This window comes from Salmo salar, chromosome 07, assembly GCF_965601325.2.
Source record: "Salmo salar chromosome 07, fSalSal1, whole genome shotgun sequence".
NCBI classification, from domain to species: domain Eukaryota; kingdom Metazoa; phylum Chordata; class Actinopteri; order Salmoniformes; family Salmonidae; genus Salmo; species Salmo salar.
Genome location: NC_138297.1, coordinates 67,045,721 through 67,069,223, shown reverse-complemented (window position 1 = coordinate 67,069,223; position 23,503 = coordinate 67,045,721). Strand labels below are relative to the sequence as shown.

Here is a 23,503-nt window from a genome sequence, read left to right as displayed (position 1 = left end):
CCGTGGTGCTGAACCTGCAACGTAAGACATTTCTAGCTTCTTGTTTTTCCCTGACTGAAAAGCTTCGTTATAGAAATCCCTCATTTGTTTAGGACAGACATTCCCTATTCCCTCAAACCTTGCTCTCTTTACATGACACATGTAAGCATCGCATGCATGTGACCAGTAGGGACTGACCTACAGCCTATCATAACCACATTAATAACTAGGTTATTACTAACTCCAACACTGTAACATGTGTAAAAGTATAATTGATGCAGAGGACGTGAAAAATAAACTCCAAACAGGAGACTGCTGGACTAAAGAAATCTCAGTTGACCAACAGTGTCCATTCATCAACCCTTGGTGGAACAGTAGGTGAATTTGGAGGCTGCTTGTATTCAGTTCCAACTTCTCTCGTAGTGAGAGACTCATGGCAACTTCCTCTCATCAAACCCTGCTCTTTCAGGGCTAGATCACTGGGAAACATGGCGACTTCCTCTCATCAAACCCTGCTCTTTCAGGGCTAGATCACTGGGAAACATGGCGACTTCCTCTCATCAAAACCTGCTCTTTCAGGGCTAGATCACTGGGAAACATGGCGACTTCCTCTCATCAAACCCTGCTCTTTCAGGGCTAGATCACTGGGAAACATGGCGACTTCCTCTCATCAAACCCTGCTCTTTCAGGGCTAGATCACTGGGAAACATGGCGACTTCCTCTCATCAAACCCTGCTCTTTCAGGGCTAGATCACTGGGAAACATGGCGACTTCCCCTCATCAAACCCTGCTCTTTCAGGGCTAGATCACTGGGAAACATGGCGACTTCCTCTCATCAAACCCTGCTCTTTCATGGCTAGATCACTGGGAAACATGGCGACTTGCTGCTTCTTATTGATCCCTTTCAGAACACTAGTATGCAGCTCACAGGAGGCTGGTGGCACCTTCATTAGGGAGGATGGGCTCATAGTAAACGCTGGAACAGAATAAATGGAAAGGTATCAAACTCATGGAATGTATTGGTTTGATGCCATTCCATTCACTCTATTCCAGCCATTATTATGAGCCGTCCTCCCCTCAGCAGCCTCCTGTGCTGCAGCCAGAGTTAACCTGTTGGGGCTAGGGGGCAGTATTTTCACGGCTGGATAAAAAAAACGTACCCGATTTAATCTGGTTACTAATCCTACCCAGTAACTAGAATATGCATATACTTATTATATATGGATAGAAAACACCCTAAAGTTTCTAAAACTGTTTGAATGGTGTCTGTGAGTATAACAGAACTCATTTGGCAGGCAAAACCCTGAGACAGATTCTGACAGGAAGTGGATACCTGATGTGTTGAATTACCTTTAAGCCTATGCCATTGAAACACACAGGGGCTTATTAATGTTTTGGCACTTCCTATTGCTTCCACTAGATGTCACCAGCCTTTACAAAGTGTTTTGAGTCTTCTACTGTGAGATCTGACCGAACAAGAGCCTTGGAACGGTGATGGCCGATTAGACTCTGGCGCACGAGGTCATGTTGGGTACCCTCGTTCCAATACGTTTTAAAAGAGAATGCATTCGTCCACCTTGAATATTATTCATGTTCTGGTTAAAAAAGGCACTAATGATTTATGCTATACAACGTTTGACATGTTTGAACGAACGTACAAATATTTTTTCCCCTCGTTCATGAAGTTAAGTCCGGCGGGCTTAGATCATGTGCTAACAACACGGAGCTTTTTGGACAAAACTACATTCGTTATGGACCTGGGATTCCTGGAAGTGACATCTGATGAAGAGAATCAAAGGTAATGGATTATTTACATAGTATTTTCGATTTTAGATCTCTCCAACATGGCGGTCAGTCTGTATCGCAAAGCGTATTTTTCTGGGCGCAGTGCTCAGATTATTGCAAAGTGTGATTTCCCAGTAAGGTTATTTTTAAATCTGGCAAGTCGATTGCGTTCAAGAGATGTAAATCTATAATTCTTTAAATGACAATATAATATTTTACCAATGTTTTCTAATATTAATTATTTAATTTGTTGTGCTGACTTGACTGCCGGTTATTGGAGGGAAACGATTTCCTGAACATCAACGCCATAGTAAAACGCTGTTTTTGGATATAAATATGAACTTGATAGAACTAAAAATGCATGTATTGTCTAACAATGTCCTAGGAGTGTCATCTGATGGAGATTGTCAAAGGTTAGTGCATCATTTTAGCTGGTTTTATGGTTTTGGTGACGCCCGTCTTTGAATTGACAAAACATTACACACAGCTATTGTCAATGTACTCTCCTAACATAATCTAACTTTATGCTTTCGCCGTAAAACCTTTTTGAAATCGGACAACGTGGTTAGATTAAGGAGATGTTTATCTTTCAAAGGGTGTAAGATAGTTGTATGTTTGAAAAATTTGAATTTTGACATTTATTTGGTTTCAAATGTGCCGCTCTTGAAATGCACCTGCTGTTGATAGGGTGCACCACGGGTGGCACGCTAGCGTCCCACATAGCCCCAAGAGGTTAAGGAGCTGGCATAGTGGCATTTTGATGTTCTGCAAAGCCATTCATAGAGCTGGGTTTCCTCCCTCCTCCTCAGCAGCAGCAGTTTAACCGCCGTGCCCCAGCTCCCACCTAACAGCTCTGGAGCCAGGTGCAGCTGCAGTACTCTAGTCCATTACCTCCACTCCAGGCAGGGCCCACAACTTCCCACTGGGACGCCATTTTGGATCTAATTCTCACCAATCACCTATCCAGCTGGTAGCTGCAGGCTCTAATCTAGTGGGCATCAGCGGCACAGTCCCATTACCTCCACTCCAGGCAGGGCCAAAACCTCTCAACTGGGCCACCATTTTGGATCTCCATTCCTCTCCTACCCATCTGGCTGCTGGAGGCTCTAGTCTAGTGGGTATCAATGGCACAGCTTGACAGGATGGGATACAGGGATGAATTAACACTTCCTCAGAGTCAGACTACAACACAACACTCAGACTAGTAGTAAAGCTATGAGCTCTTAATTCTGTTAGAAGCCAGCCAACAGTTAGACACTGAGCCTACAGATGTGGGCTAAGAGGTTGTTTTCAGGTGCAGCTCTGGAATGCAACAACATGCAATAGAAGCCCATCAGTTCATAATGTGTCTGCAGTCTAGAACAGCTGCATATGTGATGTGTCAATGGGAGCCAGTATGGGACAAAATGTCAAATGGCAGCGCTCCAAATAGACCACCAGACTGGAGTCTAGTAGAAGAGGTCTAGACCACCAGACTGGAGTCTAGTAGAAGAGGTCTAGACCACCAGACTGGAGTCTAGTAGAAGAGGTCTAGACCACCAGACTGGAGTCTAGTAGAAGAGGTCTAGACCACCAGACTGGAGTCTAGTAGAAGAGGTCTAGACCACCAGACTGGAGTCTAGTAGAAGAGGTCTAGACCACCAGACTGTAGTCTAGTAGAAGAGGTCCAGACCACCAGACTGTAGTCTAGTAGAAGAGGTCTAGACCACCAGACTGTAGTCTAGTAGAAGAGGTCCAGACCACCAGACTGGAGTCTAGTAGAAGAGGTCTAGACCACCAGACTGTAGTCTAGTAGAAGAGGTCCAGACCACCAGACTGGAGTCTAGTAGAAGAGGTCCAGACCACCAGACTGTAGTCTAGTAGAAGAGGTCTAGACCACCAGACTGGAGTCTAGTAGAAGAGGTCTAGACCACCAGACTGTAGTCTAGTAGAAGAGGTCTAGACCACCAGACTGGAGTCTAGTAGAAGAGGTCTAGACCACCAGACTGGAGTCTAGTAGAAGAGGTGACCTCTAGACCACCAGACTGGAGTCTAGTAGAAGAGGTGACCTCTAGACCACCAGACTGTAGTCTAGTAGAAGAGGTGACCTCTAGACCACCAGACTGTAGTCTAGTAGAAGAGGTGACCTCTAGACCACCAGACTGTAGTCTAGTAGAAGAGGTGACCTCTAGACCACCAGACTGTAGTCTAGTAGAAGAGGTGACCTCTAGACCACCAGACTGTAGTCTAGTAGAAGAGGTGACCTCTAGACCACCAGACTGTAGTCTAGTAGAAGAGGTGACCTCTAGACCACCAGACTGTAGTCTAGTAGAAGAGGTGACCTCTAGACCACCAGACTGTAGTCTAGTAGAAGAGGTGACCTCTAGACCACCTGACTGTAGTCTAGTAGAAGAGGTGACCTCTAGACCACCTGACTGTAGTCTAGTAGAAGAGGTGACCTCTAGACCACCTGACTGTAGTCTAGTAGAAGAGGTGACCTCTAGACCACCTGACTGTAGTCTAGTAGAAGAGGTGACCTCTAGACCACCTGACTGTAGTGACTTATCACGTTCCAAATTCTGCAAGGCCTTGGACAGGCGCCGTTAGTTCTTGACAAGACCGACCGAGCTGTGTAGCATCCTGTCCAAACCCATCCACAGTAAGTCTACTTAGCATCCCAGATGGCAACCTACACCCTGTATAGTGCACTACTTTAGACCAGGGCTTGTGGGCTCTGGTCAAAAGTAGTGCACTACGTATGGAATAGGGTGCATTTTGGGATACAACCAGCGTATCAGCTAAAGAAGCAGATTAAAGAGATTCTGTCAGAAGCTAGCCAATCAGTATCTGTACTGCAGTGAATACTAATGTGACCCATTTGTCATGTGTTTTTCCTGACTAAATGGGCTAGCCCAACTTGTTCCTCTGCTATGCCTCAGATGGATACGAGATCAGAACACAAGGATTAGTCACACAAATAGAGAAGAGAAAACAATGCAGTAGCCAGCCTAGTTACATCATGTTAATGACATTTCCTTGGTACATTTTCATCTGGACAGAAATAAATAAAAATCGCCAAGACCGGGGGAAATGAGGCAGCTTATCGCCAAGACCGGGGGGAAATGAGGCAGCTTATCGCCAAGACCGGGGGAAATGAGGCAGCATCTCGCCAAGACCGGGGGAAATGAGGCAGCATCTCGCCAAGACCGGGGGAAATGAGGCAGCATCTCGCCAAGACCGGGGGAAATGAGGCAGCATCTCGCCAAGACCGGGGGAAATGAGGCAGCATCTCGCCAAGACCGGGGGAAATGAGGCAGCATCTCGCCAAGACCGGGGGAAATGAGGCAGCATCTCGCCAAGACCGGGGGAAATGAGGCAGCATCTCGCCAAGACCGGGGGAAATGAGGCAGCATCTCGCCAAGACCGGGGGAAATGAGGCAGCATCTCGCCAAGACCGGGGGAAATGAGGCAGCATCTCGCCAAGACCGGGGGAAATGAGGCAGCATCTCGCCAAGACCGGGGGAAATGAGGCAGCATCTCGCCAAGACCGGGGGAAATGAGGCAGCATATCATCAAGACCGGGGGAAATGAGGCAGCATATCATCAAGACCGGGGGAAATGAGGCAGCATCTCGCCAAGACCGGGGGAAATGAGGCAGCATATCGCCAAGACCGGGGGAAATGAGGCAGCATATCGCCAAGACCGGGGGAAATGAGGCAGCATCTCGCCAAGACCGGGGGAAATGAGGCAGCATATCGCCAAGACCGGGGGAAATGAGGCAGCATCTCGCCAAGACCGGGGGAAATGAGGCAGCATATGTGCCCACAGTAGCATGAAGTACAGGCCATCTGTGCTGCTACCCATGGTACATACTGCTGTACCCAGGCAGCGCCCTGCTCCACTGAATCCACAGACACAGCACTGCCGTGGGCAGAACTCATACCAGGTGTGTCTTCAGTCAGACAACTGTTTCCCCAACATGACAGACCTCCAGCAGTGAGAATGTGCAATACTGCAACTCCAGGCTCTCCTAGGTGTCCAACAACACGTATCCCTAAAGATAGACTGGCCCGACCGACGACAAACCAGTCTGTCACCATTTCCATTCATGCTGGTTGTAGAACACTGGAGTGTTAAAAACAAAAGGACCAAAGAGACTGAACACATTCAGCCTACAGAATGTCATGGTCATAACATAAGGGTTGTTAGGATGAAGACAGACACACTGGTTATAGGAGAGGAAATCTGACCCACTCTGTCCTTCTCTGGGGAACTACAGATTACACACAAACACACACCAAGAGCGGGGGACACCAAGAGCGGGGGACACCAAGAGCGGGGGACACCAAGAGCGGGGGACACAGAGGGAAATGAGAGCGAGTGAGACACAGAGGGAAATGAGAGCGAGTGAGACAGAGGGAAATGAGAGCGAGTGAGACAGAGGGAAATGAGAGCGAGTGAGACAGAGGGAAATGAGAGCGAGTGAGACACAGAGGGAAATGAGAGCGAGTGAGACACAGAGGGAAATGAGAGCGAGTGAGACAGAGGGAAATGAGAGCGTGAGACAGAGGGAAATGAGAGCAGAACAGAGGGAAATGAGAGCAAGACAGAGGGAAATGAGAGTGAGACAGAGGGAAATGAGCGTGAGACAGAGGGAAATGAGAGTGAGACAGAGGGAAATGAGAGTGAGACAGAGGGAAATGAGAGCGAGACAGAGGGAAATGAGAGCGAGAACAGAGGGAAATGAGAGGAGAACAGAGGGAAATGAGAGTGAGACACAGAGGGAAATGAGAGCGAGACAGAGGGAAATGAGAGCGAGACACAGAGGCACAGAGTGAAATGAGAGTGAGAAACAGAGGGAAATGAGAGTGAGACACAGAGGGAAATGAGAGCGTGAGACAGAGGGAAATGAGAGCGAGACACAGAGGGAAATGAGAGCGTGAGACAGAGGGAAATGAGAGCGTGAGACAGAGGGAAATGAGAGCGTGAGACAGAGGGAAATGAGAGCGAGACACAGAGGGAAATGAGAGCGAGACACAGAGGGAAATGAGAGCGAGACACAGAGGGAAATGAGAGCGAGACACAGAGGGAAATGAGAGCGAGACACAGAGGGAAATGAGAGCGAGAAACAGAGGGAAATGAGAGCGAGACACAGAGGGAAATGAGAGCGAGACACAGAGGGAAATGAGAGTGAGAAACAGAGAGAGTAAAAGAGCGTGGTCACGTCAACAGTGCAGCCAACTGGATTGTAAGGACAGCCTTCAGCTCAATATATGGAAATTAACCTACTGTACACAAGCTCAACAACAAGGACCCTGGTCCCCAATATGGAAATGAATCTACTGTACACAAGCTCAACAACAACGACCCTGGTCCCCAATATGGAAATGAATCTACTGTACACAAGCTCAACAACAAGGACCCTGGTCCCCAATATGGAAATGAACCTACTGTACACAAGCTCAACAACAAGGACCCTGGTCCCCAATATGGAAATGAATCTACTGTACACAAGCTCAACAACAAGGACCCTGGTCCCCAATATGGAAATTAATCTGCTGTACACAAGCTCAACAAGGACCCTGGTCCCCAATATGGAAATGAATCTACTGTACACAAGCTCAACAACAAGGACCCTGGTCCCCAATATGGAAATGAATCTACTGTACACAAGCTCAACAACAAGGACCCTGGTCCCCAATATGGAAATGAATCTGCTGTACACAAGCTCAACAAGGACCCTGGTCCCCAATATGGAAATGAATCTACTGTACACAAGCTCAACAAGGACCCTGGTGCCCAATATGGAAATTAATCTACTGTACACAAGCTCAACAACAAGGACCCTGGTCCCCAATATGGAAATGAATCTACTGTACACAAGCTCAACAACAAGGACCCTGGTCCCCAATATGGAAATGAATCTACTGTACACAAGCTCAACAACAAGGACCCTGGTCCCCAATATGGAAATGAATCTACTGTACACAAGCTCAACAACAAGGACCCTGGTCCCCAATATGGAAATGAATCTACTGTACACAAGCTCAACAACAAGGACCCTGGTCCCCAATATGGAAATGAATCTACTGTACACAAGCTCAACAACAAGGACCCTGGTCCCCAATATGGAAATGAATCTACTGTACACAAGCTCAACAACAACGACCCTGGTCCCCAATATGGAAATGAATCTACTGTACACAAGCTCAACAACAACGACCCTGGTCCCCAATATGGAAATGAATCTACTGTACACAAGCTCAACAACAAGGACCCTGGTCCCCAATATGGAAATGAATCTACTGTACACAAGCTCAACAACAAGGACCCTGGTCCCCAATATGGAAATGAATCTACTGTACACAAGCTCAACAACAAGGACCCTGGTCCCCAATATGGAAATGAATCTACTGTACACAAGCTCAACAACAAGGACCCTGGTCCCCAATATGGAAATGAATCTACTGTACACAAGCTCAACAACAAGGACCCTGGTCCCCAATATGGAAATGAATCTACTGTACACAAGCTCAACAACAAGGACCCTGGTCCCCAATATGGAAATGAATCTACTGTACACAAGCTCAACAACAAGGACCCTGGTCCCCAATATGGAAATGAATCTACTGTACACAAGCTCAACAACAAGGACCCTGGTCCCCAATATGGAAATGAATCTACTGTACACAAGCTCAACAACAAGGACCCTGGTCCCCAATATGGAAATGAATCTACTGTACACAAGCTCAACAACAAGGACCCTGGTCCCCAATATGGAAATGAATCTACTGTACACAAGCTCAACAACAAGGACCCTGGTACCCAATATGGAAATGAATCTACTGTACACAAGCTCAACAACAAGGACCCTGGTCCCCAATATGGAAATGAATCTACTGTACACAAGCTCAACAACAAGGACCCTGGTCCCCAATATGGAAATGAATCTACTGTACACAAGCTCAACAACAAGGACACTGGTCCCCAATATGGAAATGAATCTACTGTACACAAGCTCAACAACAAGGACACTGGTCCCCAATATGGAAATGAATCTACTGTACACAAGCTCAACAAGGACCCTGGTACCCAAACATAACTAATATTGTTATAGTCAAGGACAGTCAATATTTGGTGCTGTAACAACTGACCTGACAGAGCTCAGAGGTGCCACATTCATGACTGGTTTTTGTTATGATTGTTTGTGGCCAGATTTTAGAATGTGGGTCAGAGTCAGGGGACCACAGGGGCCCAGCAGAGCAGAGTGGAGGAGAGGTAAGTAACAGCTCTAACACGGTGGGGGGAATCAGAAGTAGTCCCATCCCAGACAGAATGAACAGACAGACAGAATGAACAGACAGACAGAATGAACAGACAGACAGAATGAACAGACAGACAGAATGAACAGACAGACAGAATGAACAGACAGACAGAATGAACAGACAGACAGAATGAACAGACAGACAGAATGAACAGACAGACTAGGCCAGGGCCATGTAACTGGAGAGGACAGAACACTGAGCAGTCCCCTAACCTCTGCCTGTCTTCCTGGGAACATCCCCTATTCCCTAGACAACTAGTTTAGACCAAGCCCATATGACTCCGGTAAAGAAACTAGTGCACTTTATAGGGAGCCATTTGGGACACAGAATATGTCTGACCTGACTGAACTGCTCTACAAATGAAGACAGGCTAGATCAAGTCCCAGGCCCTCCATATGTGAAGATGACTATCCCTGAACTAGAGGACAGGCCAACATCACATGAAACCCCTTCATTAATAACAAATGAGTTATTCAGTCTTCAGACTACGTGGTCAGATATCCCACCTCTGGAACAATGCTGGCCAGGCTAAAAAGGAGTGCTCTGGGCAAGCTGCCTTCTGGCAACAGATTAACCACCATGGAAGTATTCATCAAGTCTTCAGGGACTTCCAGAGGGGTTTTAGAGAGAGTAGTTAAGACAGGGAAGGCAGTAGTGTAGTCAGAGACTTCCAGAGGGGTTTTAGAGAGAGTAGTTAAGACAGGGAAGGCAGTAGTGTAGTCAGAGACTTCCAGAGGGGTTTTAGAGAGAGTAGTTAAGACAGGGAAGGCAGTAGTGTAGTCAGAGACTTCCAGAGGGGTTTTAGAGAGAGTAGTTAAGACAGGGAAGGCAGTAGTGTAGTCAGGGACTTCCAGAGGGGTTTTAGAGAGAGTAGTTAAGACAGGGAAGGCAGTAGTGTAGTCAGAGACTTCCAGAGGGGTTTTAGAGAGAGTAGTTAAGACAGGGAAGGCAGTAGTGTAGTCAGAGACTTCCCGAGGGGTTTTAGAGAGAGTAGTTAAGACAGGGAAGGCAGTAGTGTAGTCAGAGACTTCCAGAGGGGTTTTAGAGAGAGTAGTTAAGACAGGGAAGGCAGTAGTGTAGTCAGAGACTTCCAGAGGGGTTTTAGAGAGAGTAGTTAAGACAGGGAAGGCAGTAGTGTAGTCAGTAGTGTAGTCATCTCTATTGTTAAGAGATAGAAACAGAAGAACAAAGCGATGCATAGGCCACTACACCATAGAAATAGCATCTCATTCTAGTAGGGTTGTGACAAGTACCAGCACCGTGGCACAACAATGATCTTCCACGGCAGAAAGAAAACCAAGGTGATTCTGGGTGACACCATAAAGGGTGCTCGTCACAGGGAGGCAGGTAGCCTAGCGGTTAAGAGCGTTGGGCCAGTAACCGAAAGGTCGCTGGTTAGAATCCACGAGCCGGCTCAGTGGAAATAATATGCCCTTCCAACAACAACTGTTCCCCGGGCAGCGACGACGTGGATTAAGGCAGCCTCTGATTCAGAGGGTTAAATGAGGAAGACACATTTCAGTTGTACAACTGACTAGGTCTCCCCTTTCAGCGTTAGGACTGTTTTCCTCAACTGACTAGGACTCCCCTTTCAACGTTAGGACTGTTTTCCTCAACTGACTAGGTCTCCCCTTTCAACGTTAGGACTGTTTTCCTCAACTGACTAGGTCTCCCCTTTCAACGTTAGGACTGTTTTCCTCAACTGACTAGGTCTCCCCTTTCAGCGTTAGGACTGTTTTCCTCAACTGACTAGGTCTCCCCTTTCAGCGTTAGGACTGTTTTCCTCAGGAAACAGAGTCGGCTTCATGTTTTATTTCCTCTGAGGATGGCGAGCGATAGTGGTATCCTGACAACCCTACATTCTAGTTCTGTGGGCAACACAGGAGTGGTGAATCTGGTGCGAGAGCAGTGTGAAATGGTGTGGTGAATCTGGTGCGAGCGCAGTATGAAATGGTGTGGTGAATCTGGTGCGAGAGCAGTGTGAAATGGTGTGGTGAATCTGGTGCGAGTGCAGTATGAAATGGTGTGGTGAATCTGGTGCGAGAGCAGTATGAAATGGTGTGGTGAATCTGGTGCGAGCACAGTATGAAATGGTGTGGTGAATCTGGTGCGAGCGCAGAGTGAAATGGTGTGGTGAATCTGGTGCGAGCGCAGAATGAAATGGTGTGGTGAATCTGGTGCGAGCGCAGAATCAAATGGTGTGGTGAATCTGGTGCGAGCGCAGAATCAAATGGTGTGGTGAATCTGGTGCGAGCGCAGAATCAAATGGTGTGGTGAATCTGGTGCGAGCGCAGAATGAAATGGTGTGGTGAATCTGGTGCGAGCGCAGAATGAAATGGTGTGGTGAATCTGGTGCGAGCGCAGTATGAAATGGTGTGGTGAATCTGGTGCGAGAGCAGAATGAAATGGTGTGGTGAATCTGGTGTGAGAGCAGTATGAAATGGTGTGGTGAATCTGGTGTGAGAGCAGTATGAAATGGTGTGGTGAATCTGGTGTGAGAGCAGTATGAAATGGTGTGGTGAATCTGGTGTGAGAGCAGTATGAAATGGTGTGGTGAATCTGGTGTGAGAGCAGTATGAAATGGTGTGGTGAATCTGGTGTGAGAGCAGTATGAAATGGTGTGGTGAATCTGGTGTGAGAGCAGTATGAAATGGTGTGGTGAATCTGGTGTGAGAGCAGTATGAAATGGTGTGGTGAATCTGGTGTGAGAGCAGTATGAAATGGTGTGGTGAATCTGGTGTGAGAGCAGAATGAACTCTCCATCTATTCCACTACAGAAAGGAGGACAACCTGAAGACTACTTTACACCAGAATGTCTTCTCTGTCCCTCTCTCCCCCATCATCTACTCCACACTAGTATAGAGGACACCTTCCTTTAGGCTGCCCTGCTCTGTCCTGCCGTGCCCTGCTCTAAGCTGTCCTGTCCTGCCCTGCTCTGCGCTGTCCTGCCGTGCCGTGCCCTGCTCTAAGCTGTCCTGTCCTGCCGTGCCCTGCTCTGCGCTGTCCCGCCGTGCCCTGCCCTGTCCCGCCGTGCCCTGCCCTGTCCCGCCGTGCCCTGCCCTGTCCCGCCGTGCCCTGCCCTGTCCTGCTCTGCCCTGCCGTGCCCTGCCCCGCCGTGCCTTGCGCTGTGCCGCACTGTCCCGCCGTGCCCTGCCGTGCCCTGCCCTGCGCTGTCCCGCCGTGCTCCGCTCTGTCCCGCCGTGCTCCGCTCTGTCCTGCGCTGTCCCGTCGTGCCCTGCTCTGTCCAGCTCTGTCATGCCCGCTCTGTCCTGTCCCGACGCGCCCCGCTCTGTCCCGCTCTGTCCCGACGCGCCCCGCTCTGTCCCGACGCGCCCCGCTCTGTCCCGACGCGCCCCGCTCTGCTCTGTGTCTCTGACACTGATGACTATGACACCTATACAGGGTCTGGTTAAATGGACCCATTTGGCTGTGTGACAGGAGGCCTTGGTTCAGAGCTCACTGAAGCATAGCTCCTGCCAGGGAGGCAGCTCAAGACAAGTGCTGCTGGTTGATTGACACACTAACAATGGTAGTGTACCATACAGCCCTTGTTTATGGCACTGCACAGAGGTGATGCTGCTGCAACAAGCAATACTATTCTACAGTATTCAGTTGTATTGTTCCTTTCTGGTTGATGTTGATTAGGAGTCCTGTGATTGAATATTTTCTGGTAATATATTTAGTTTTACCTCCAGCCCCAAGAGGTGCATATGAACAAAAGTATGTGGACACCTGCAAGTCGAACATCTCATTCCCTTCGCTGCTATAACAGCCTCCACTCTTCTGGGAAGGCTTTCCACTAGATGTTGGAACATTGCTGTGGGGGACTTGCTTCCATTCAGCCACAAGAGCATTAGTGAGGTCGGGCACTGATGTTGGGCGATTAGGCATAGCCTCCAATCGGCGTTCCAATTCATCCCAAAGGTGTTCGATGGGGTTGAGGTCAGGACTCTATGCAGGCCAGTCAAGTTCTTCCACATCGATCTCGACAAAGCATTTCTTTATGGACCTCGCTTTGTACGCGGGGGAATTGTCATGCTGAAACAGGAAAGAGCCTTCCCCAAACTGTTGCCACAAAGTTGGAAGCACAGAATTGTCTAGAATGTCATTGTATGCTGCAGTATTAAGATTTCCCTTCACTGGAACTAAAGGGTCAAGCCCGAAACATGAAAAACAGTCTCAGATCATTATTCCTCCTCCACCAAACTTTACAGTTGGCACTATGCAGTCGGACAGGTAGCATTCCGCTGGCATCAAAGTGTTAACCTGTTAGGGCTAGGGGGCAGCATTGACACGGCTGGATAAAAAACATACCCGATTTAATCTGGTTACCACTCCTACCCAGTAACTAGAATATGCATATACTTATTACATATGGATAGAAAACACCCTAAATTTTCTAAAACTGTTTGAATGGTGTCTGTGAGTATAACAGAACTCAAATGGCAGGTCAAAACCTGAGAGATTCCTTTACAGGAAGTGGCCTGTCTGACCATTTGTTGAACTTCTTTTCCATCTCTATCATTTACTAAGGATCTCTGCTCTAACGTGACACTTCCCACGTCTTCCATAGGCGCTCAGAGCCCGGGAAAAAACAGAATGTCGTCATTCCAGCCCCAGGCTGAAACACATTATCGCCTTTCTCAAGTGGCCGATCAAGAGACACTAGCTTATGCGCGTGACCCCGACCGCCCCCGCCTTTGGGATTTTTTCCTCTGTTTGCCGAAAAGGAGATTCCCTGTCGGAATATTATCGCTTTTCTACGAGAAAAATGTCGTAAAAATTGATTTTAAACAGCGGTTGACATGCTTCGAAGTACGGTAATGGAATACTTAGAATTTTATTGTCACGAATTGCGCCATGCGCGTGACACTTCTTTACTATTTCGGATAGTGTCTGGAACGCACGAACAAAACGCCGCTATTCGGATATAACGATGGATTATTTTGGACCAAACCAACATTTGTTATTGAAGTAGCAGTCCTGGGTGTGTATTCTGACGAAGACAACAAAAGGTAATGAAACTTTTATAATAGTAAATATGATTATGGTGAGTGCTAAACTTGCCGGGTGTCTAAATAGCGAGCCCGTGATGCCTGGGCTATGTACTTAGAATATTGCAAAATGTGCTTTCACCAAAAAGCTATTTTAAAATCGGACATATCGAGTGCATAGAGGAGGTCTGTATCTATAATTCTTAAAATAATTGTTATGCTTTTTGTGAACGTTTATCGTGAGTAATTTAGTAAAATGTTAGCGAATTCCCCGGAAGTTTGCGGGGGGTATGCTAGTTCTGAACGTCACATGCTAATGTAAAAAGCTGGTTTTTGATATAAATATGAACTTGATTGAACAAAACATGCATGTATTGTATAACATAATGTCCTAGGGTTGTCATCTGATGAAGATCATCAAAGGTGAGTGCTGCATTTAGCTGTCTTCTGGGTTTTGGTGACATTATATGCTGGCTTGAAAAATGGGTGTCTGATTATTTCTGGCTTGGTACTCTGCTGACATAATCTAATGTTTTGCTTTCGTTGTAAAGCCTTTTTGAAATCGGACAGTGTGGTTAGATTAACGAGAGTCTTGTCTTTAAATGGCTGTAAAATAGTCATATGTTTGAAAAATTGAAGTAATAGGATTTTTAAGGTTTTGAAAATCGCGCCACAGGATAGCAGTGGCTGTTACGTAGGTGGGACGAATTCGTCCCGCCTAGCCTAGAGAGGTTAAACAAAACAAAATATATCTTCCATTTGAGATTCTTCAAAGAAGCCAACATTTGCATTGATGACAGCTTTGGAAACTCTTGGCATTCTCTCAACCAGCTTAACCTGGAATGATTTTCCAACAGTCTTGGAGTTCCCTCATATTCTGAGCACTTGTTAGCTGCTTTTCCTTCACTCTGTGGTCTAACTCATCCCAAACCATCTCAATTGGGTTGAGGTTGGGTAATTGTGGAGGCCAGGTCATCTGATGCAGCACTCCATCACTCTCCCTCTTGGTCAAATAGCCCTTAGACTGCCTGGCTATGTGTTGGGTCTTTGCCCTGTTTAAATCTCAAATTTGGACTCAACAGACCAAAGGACAGATTTCCACAGTTTAATATCCATTGCTCATGTTTCTTGGCCCAAGCAAGTCTCTTATTATTGGTGTCCCTCAGTACTGTTTTTTTGCAGCAATTCGACCATTAAGGCCTGATTCACGCTGTCTCCTCTGAACAGTTGATGTTGAGATGTGTTCTCTTTGCTTATTTGAGCTGTTCTTTTACCAAATAGGGCTATCTTCTGTATACCCCCTTACCTTGTCACAACACAACTGATTGGCTCAAAGGCAATAAGGAAACAATTTCCACAAATTAACTTTTAGCAAGGCACACCTGTTAATTGAAATGTATTCCAGGTGACTACCTCATGAAGCAGGTTAAGAGAATGCCAAGTGTGTGCAAAGCTGTCATCAAGGCAAAGGGTGGCTACTTTGAAGAATGTCAAATATATGTTGATTTGTTTAACACTTTTTTGGTTACTACATGATTCCATATGTGTTATTTCATAGTTTTGATGTCTTCACTATTATTCTACAATGTAGAAAATAGTAAAAACAAAATAAAGAAAAACCCTGGAATAAGTAGTGTGTCCAAACTTTTGACTGGTACTGTATACATTTTAGAATAAGGCTGTAATGTAACAAAATGTGGATAAGGTCCAGGGGTCTGAATACTTTCTGAATGCACTGTATATCTAAACAAATACGCTTAATCCTCCCCCACCAACCTCACAGCCAGCACCGCCGCCCCCACCAACCTCACAGCCAGCACCGCCACCCCCACCACCCAGCAGTACCGCCGCCCCCACCACCCAGCAGTACCGCCGCCCCCACCACCCAGCAGTACCGCCGCCCCCACCACCCAGCAGTACCACCACTAAACACGGGTTATCCTACTTCCAGCGTTTCCAGAGGGGATTTTGGCCAATATGTGCAACTTTTTTCTTAATACGCATCACTGATTCACTAAAAAGACCTGAATCACACCGTCTGTCTGTTACGGCAGATCAAACAGCCTGGGCCTGGCACACCTGTTCTTCTGTTGCTGCCTGCACAGCTCTTTGGTTTGACTCCTCTGAAGCAGTTCACATTGATGTGGTTCAGCAACTGTTTTAACTACTGAGCCAGGTATGATGCTAGGCTGAGGATCCATCCCAAACCCATAGACCTTGGCTATAGCTTAGGGGCTTTTAATACTTACAAAATATTTCAAGTAACATCTGCCTGGCTTCCACATCAGATGTGCAGCTTATCTGTTTACAGTATCCTTACATTTGTCTTGAATGTGGACACTTGAAGACCCATTGGATCTCTCCTTGGTACTGCATGTTCTTTGGCAGTAGTAATGACAACAAGGGCTGTTGACTAGCTTGTGTTTTAATAGAAACATGTATGATCCAACTCCATCTGAACTAGAGTTGCTGAAGACAGAACAACAATATGTGGCTGCTGACCCCTCTGCTTCCACAGCATTTGTACACTACACAGCCAGGGCACGCACACACAATCTGGGACTACACTAATGACAAATGTTGGGGACTGTTAGTGCACTGTTAAAATGTAGGCTATTACCAGCAGTGGGTGACAACAAATGTTCTGGATTCAAAGAGATGAAGCCACACTCCTCACGCCAATCAAAATAAACAGTAAGTGGACAGGCCAAGCAGAATTAGAAACATACAGCCTACTTTAGAGAAGGCTGAATTGATTAACACAATAAAAAAATAAGACTTGATTTATTAATAAAGTGCATTCTGGTCATTAAAGACACAATCTTCCAAAGGGACAATGATGGAAAAAGCAGTAGTTCATCAGAGAAACAAAGACCTAAAAAGGCATTAAAAAAAATACATACATTGAATCCTTCTAGGCATGAATAATTTCATTTAACCCTATCTAAAAACAATTATTAATTTGTAATTAGCGATAACACTGAGGAAATCAGACAGAGTCACCTGAGGTCAGGGGCTGTGTCACCTTCACATCAATCACCATTCTGATTGCTGTCAGTCTTCACTTTGCTAAATTCCAGATTCACTGACTGACTCAACCAACCCAAATACATAACAAATAGACTAGTGTTCACTGGAATATCAAAACAATGGGGCCTAAATGCATTAAATCCACAGCTGGAAGTCCTGGACAGAAACACAGTTGGGTTTAAGAAATGTTTGCTAATTTAGAGTAGGTATATTCTTTCTAATAGCCATTTCATTTCAGTCAAGAGCTCCAAATCACTACCTGCAACCAAAACATGACCTTTCCCTGAGTGTCAATGCAGATACATAGCTGGTAGACCTTGTAACAGACCTTTGAAACAGACAGTCATGAGTCTTATTCCTTTAGCTACACCATCATGTAATACCACAGCATGTAGCTACTCCTGAAAAGTCATGTCTCTCCAGACCAAGGACAACACAGGCTAATGCTTTGTACTCTGATCCTAGAGACTACTGAATGAACTGACGGCATGGGGAAATCATGATATTATCGTTTAGGTATTGTGTGTTGAGTAGCTAACTACGTGGCTTGGAAGTTGCCTTAAATAGCTACTGTGTTGTCAGAAGTACCAGTAGGCTACGTTGGCTAACAACTCATGCAACTAGCCAGGCGTAACTGGCAACCATTCAATGGAACACGATGCGTTAAAGCTGAAGTTTGATTCCGTTCCACTCGATAGCGAACTGGGCAACTTGAAAGTAGTTAATTCACTGGCTAGATAAAGTTGGATGAATGAACACTTCGGTTGTACGGATTAGCAAAGTCGGCTAACTAGAAGCCCCAGAACTAAATTAGACATAGAACCATAACAAACACCAAAAGAGGTAACGTTGACAAGTTAGAGAAGCATTTTATTGATACGGTAACGTTAGCTGAACACAACCAAATCATCATGATATGCGACAATAACCAAATGTACAGCCCAGATATATGTGGATGTTTGATGCGATTCGCAATAGTTAGGTCAGTGAACATTGTAACGTTAGCTGTTCGCTAAGCAGAGCTAACAAGCTAACCAAAATACGCGCTAGCTAGTTTACCTTGAATAGCTCATTGAAAACGGTTACTTAACTATACCTGTAATGAAATCACCTCCATAAAAACGGGATAAATCAGCTAACTAGCTGGCCGGCTGGCTGACAAGACATCAGTAGGACTCAATGTTCAAACCTTGGGATAACTATTTGACTACAGCAAAGGGGGAGGGCTGTTGTGCGGATTGGGCCTGTCTTGGTTCTCTGTCGCTCTCAATTTGTACAGCCCCAGACAAAAACCCAAAACGATAGGCAAAAGGTCGGATTACACCGCGACCACTCGCCCAATTTCCACCAAACCGGCGTCGCTGGGTGCCAAAATCATGCCGGTTCGACATGCAACGCGTCCCTGGTGGAGCATCGTGGATATTTTTAAAGGAAAAAACAGAGAAAAAACTCACCGCATTAATTTCTCTTCTCGCAGATCCAAGATGGCGGTGTACTCTAACATCGAGGATGCTGGGAATACAGCCTTTCCCCTCTGACCCTGCCTCTACCTCCAGAGCCATCTCCTGTTGCCGTGCTGGGTGGATGCTCTTTCTGCGACTGTTGCCACCGTAGAATCGTCTCCCTCGCTTCATTTTCTTCTCTAAACAGACCGTGAAACATGTTACGTGACCGAGCATGATCTATATAGACATCGAAGACGTGAATTGTGACGTAGCCTATGAAATGGCATTAGAAATGTGACATTAAATGTAAATCATTTTTTTCATCACCCCACCTTTCATCACAGAACATCACTGTTTTGTCATTTGTTGCAGCCAAAATTATACACATGTAAGTGAACAATTTGATAGTTTGCTAATTGCAATTCATTCTCAGTTGCAGGGGTCATGGGCTAAAAAGTGACGATGATTTTGATGATTGTGATGATGATGATATGGAGACACTGTCCCAATCCATCACATTTTGGAATATAGTTTAAAATTATATTGAAATGATAAAACTAACTTCAATGTGCAAGATGCCCAACCATTTTGTATGTATTGTCTGTTTTCTTTGACAGATAGCCACCATTCAGGGTTTATCGTCTTTTAACCTGACAGTTTTCAGGTTATAAATAAAAGATCATGCTCTTTTGAGGCAACAAGAGATGTTAATAGATGAGCTAGTGTTATAACTGCTCCAGTTCACTCACTCATAACTCAACCTCTTCTGCACAGAACATTACATATACCGCAACAAATATTTAATTCAATCTTCTTTTTCCGCTTTTATGGGTAATACAAGGTCACAGTAAATAATGCATGATGAATCTCACATATGTTTCAATGTAATATGGAGATCAGTTGCATTTCTACATGTCTAGTGTCATTTATTGATTATGGCACAATTTATTTTTATACACAAAAGATGGAGACACCTGCTGGTTGCTGCTCATGCTTCTGTTGACTTCCCCCTGTTGGTAAGGAAGTGAACTACTATAGATCTGTTCATTCAGCATGCTGAGCGTACAGTTACTGTAGCATCAGCATACCCTGGGAAATGAATATCAGACAGTTGCCCACTTTCACTTTGCATCATTCATTCACACCTCTTGCATGTTTAGGCCAACATCTTTGTTCCCTAGGTGGAACTAGAGTCTATATCTAATTGAATTCATCTGGCCATTGTGTTGTTGTTGTTTCTCAATGGTCAGGTCGTCTGTTGATGTTAACCAGACTATGCTTCGGTTGACCTATAGCTTTCTGTTCGGGCAGCTCTACAATAGCTAGATATCCTCTCTTCTCCTCCAGACCAAGACAGGTCTCAATGGGCCAGTGACAGGAGCGATAAGGGACTAACTGAAAAGGAAGAGAGTGTGTTAACTGAAGCTAGTCCAGGTGTATATAATGCATTCTGCCAGAGCCAACCCATTCAGCATGAATAAAACGTGAGCATGATGAGTACCTGCCAGAACCTGCCACCTGGTTCCAACGGTCACCTAAAAGGAACTTTCATTGGTCGCGTTCCCCTGCTCAGACGTTGCATGCATCAACCAATGGTTGCGTGCCACGTCATCGACTGTGCTGTCAGGCACCAGATGGCTCTAACATATGTGGTTAGCTGATAGGTTAAATATCTATCCAGGCGTTGTGTAAAATCTGGCTTCAGCAACATCTGAGTATGGGTACATGAACATTGTCTTAAAAAACAAATATGGCCACTCAGAACAGACAGTGGAGCAGGGTAATTAACTAGATATGACTAATGATTCCATTCTACAAGGCTGAATGAAGACACAGTTATTAATTAATGTATTTATTTTTAAACATGGCTGCGTTGGCTTGAGCTCTTGAAGTGGTGGATTCCACTGTGAGGAGGGAGGGAGGGAGGGAGGGAGGTAGAGCAGCCGAGCTATCTGTCTGATTAGCGAACTGTCAGTCACAGGCTTCCTAACCTATCACATTGAACGCAGCTTAGAGAGAGACAGCAACCAATGTGAGAAAATTAACCCACGCTAATTGTTGTGAAGTTAAGATGAGGTGCAGCAAATTCATCCGTTCTCTGCAGATCCTCTCAAGCTCTGTCAGGTTGGATGGGTAGCGTCACTGCACAGCTATTTTCAGGTCTCTCCAGAGATGTTCAATCGGGTTCATTTCCAGGCTCTGGCTGGGACACTCAAGGACATTCAGAGACTTGTCCCGAAGCCACTCCTGCGCAGTCTTGGCTGTGGGCTTAGGGTCGTTGTCCTGTTGGAAGGTGAACCTTCGCCCCAGTCTGAGGTCCTGAGCGCTTTGGAGCAGGTTTTCATCAAGGATCTCACTGTACTTTGCTCCATTCATCTTTGCCTCGATCCTGACTAGTCTCCAAGTCCCTGCCGCTGAAAAACATCCCCACAGCATGTTGCTGCCACCACCATGCTTCACCGTAGGGATGGTGCCAGGTTTCCTCCAGACGTGACGCTTGGCATTCAGGCCAAAGAGTTCAATCTTGGTTTCATAACACCAGAGAATCTTGTTTCTCATGGTCTAAGAGTCTTTAGGTGGCTTTTGGAAAACTCCCAAGCAGGCGGTCATGTGTATGTTACTGAGGAGTGGCTTCGGTCTGGCCTCTTTACCATAAAGGCCTGATTGGTGGAGTACTGCAGAGATGGTTGTCCTTCTGGAAGGTTCTCCCATCTCCACAGAGGAACTCTAGATCTCTGTCAGAGTGACCATCGGGTCCTTGGTCACCTCCTTGACCAAGGCCCTTCTCCCCCATTTGCGGCCAGCTTTAGAAAGAGTCTAGGTGGTTCCAAACGTCTTCCATTTAAGAATGATGGAGGCCACTGTGTTCTTGGGGAACTTCAATACTGCAGAAATGTTTAGTACCCTTCCCCAGATCTGTGCCTATGACACAATCCTGTCTTGGAGCTTTACGGACAATTCCATCAAATCAAATCGACCTCATGGCTTGGTTTTTGCTCTGACATGCACTGTCAACTGTGGGACCTTATTTAGACTGGTGTTTGCCTTTCCAAATCATGTCCAATCAATTTAATTTACCACAGGTGGACTCCAATGAAGTTGTAGAAACATCTCAAGGATGATCAATGGAAACACGATGCACCTGAGCTCAATTTCGAGTCTCATAGCAAAGAGTCTGAATACTTATGTAAATAAGGTGTTTTTTTATTTATTTTTAATACATTTGCAAACATTTCTAACAACCTGTTTTCTCTATGTCATTATGGTGTATTGTGATGTCATTATGGTGTATTGTGATGTCATTATGGGGAATTGTGTGTACATTACTGAGGATTTTTTATTTTATTTAATCCATTTTAGAATAAGGCTGTAACGTAACAAAATGTGGAAAAAGTCAAGGGGTCTGAATACTTTCCGAAGGCACTGTATATCAGTATATTGGCAAAGTAAGAAATACTGGAGAGAGAGCATATAGATATCCAAAATATTCTTTGTGACTTTCTTTTTTCCAACGCAGTACAGAATGTTAAAGAAGCAGCGCTCAGCAGGACTTGTGAGTTACATAGTCCTGTGTCCCACAGTGGTACATGGAAGTGGAACCGATGAACTGTCACAAGCATCCTCCCAGACTGCACTCCTATTCTACTTCCTCTTCTTCTCATCGCTGCCACTTCTTGTTCTTCTTGTTACTGTTTCCTTTTCCAACAGTCTGAATAGGGAGACAGTAGATGTGCATAGGGATGTTCTTGTAATAGCTGGTTACAACTGGCCTGGCAAAACATAGAGAGTCAGCATGGTATAAATACAGAGACACAGCATATGTAGAAGGTAAGAGACTGTACTACCAGGTATCAACAGGTTACCAGTAGGTTATCTCCTTAGAGAGGAGCACAATGGCCCTTTTTATAATGAAGTTTATGTCCTTGAAAATGAAAGGCTATCTCATAAATTCGTACTACAGTATCATATCTGGAGAAAAAAGATATTTGTAAAGTGTGTAGTACGTACTTTTTGAGGCGCTGGTTGAGCTGAAGGAAACACAGTGTCCTCCAGCGTAGCCTGTTGTCCTCCTGTCGTATAACGTTCAGCTCTCTCTTTCTCGCCACCTCCCTGCGAAGGCTGTCTACCAGCTCCTCCTCGATACGCGCCAGCTGCACAGCAGAGAGCCCAGGGAGACTCATTTTACTATCGACATCACCGCTTTCGTTAACTACAGTGAGTTATAGCTATGGTTCTTCTGTATGTTGACTGCAAGGGGATTCTGCATAGATAAATAGACCAAGACGGCTTTGCCAAAAGGATACATTACAAACTGAATGGACTTCTAGCATTCAGAAGCACGATCCTCCTCCTGATCTCAGGACAAAAACGTGTCAACCAACATGTATCCCACTCAAACACACAGAAGAGAAAACCCTCGCTGCTCGCTCACACAAAAAGCCATGTGTTCGAGCTTGAGGACGACATATCGACACCACAAAGGACTCATTCTCCATATCCAGTGGGCTGTGGTCCAGACACCATTTCAGACAGAACATCTTAATGGGATTCTGGCTCGGCCTTGAGTTTCCAATCAGCTTCATTCTCACATAACAACCCTCCAACTGGGCAACAACATGGTGGTCATTTCAGCCAGCACAAAGCCCAGAGGCTTTATGACTGCAGTTGTGAATGAACAGAGACAAACTCTCTGAAACCAGATGTTATGATCCTCATCTGTTGAGGTTAATGTATGTTGGGTACATCATATTCAATTCCATTTGTAAAGGATTCCCCACCACGGTCCAATGAGGCAGATGGAATCTAATGATGTATTTTAGTGGATTTATTTCCCTCTTCTCTCTGTCTCCATCAGCCAGATAACAACCCTGTAAGATGGCTGAGATAAGACATGATGATGACAGTCAGTACAGCCTCTATAGCGTTATCTCCTCTCTCAGTCAGTACATCCTCTATAGCGTTATCT

General features: G+C 45.7%; 1 protein-coding gene across 3 annotated transcripts in view; it reads right to left on the bottom strand.

Annotated features, from left to right (window-relative positions):
* Window positions 1–18,669, bottom strand: part of LOC106593594 (CCR4-NOT transcription complex subunit 2-like) — a 77,150-nt gene extending 58,481 nt beyond the window's left edge. For 2 of the 3 annotated variants that reach the window (XM_082977994.1, XM_082977992.1), the window contains exon 1: window positions 18,547–18,669. In XM_082977994.1, the coding sequence (XP_082834120.1) occupies window positions 18,547–18,654 (108 nt within the window). In that variant the 5' untranslated portion in view covers window positions 18,655–18,669. Of the gene's footprint in view, window positions 1–18,188; window positions 18,504–18,546 lie in introns of those variants that run through there. The other variant, XM_082977993.1, reaches the window with a different exon arrangement.
* Window positions 18,670–23,503: the final 4,834 nt, after the last annotated feature.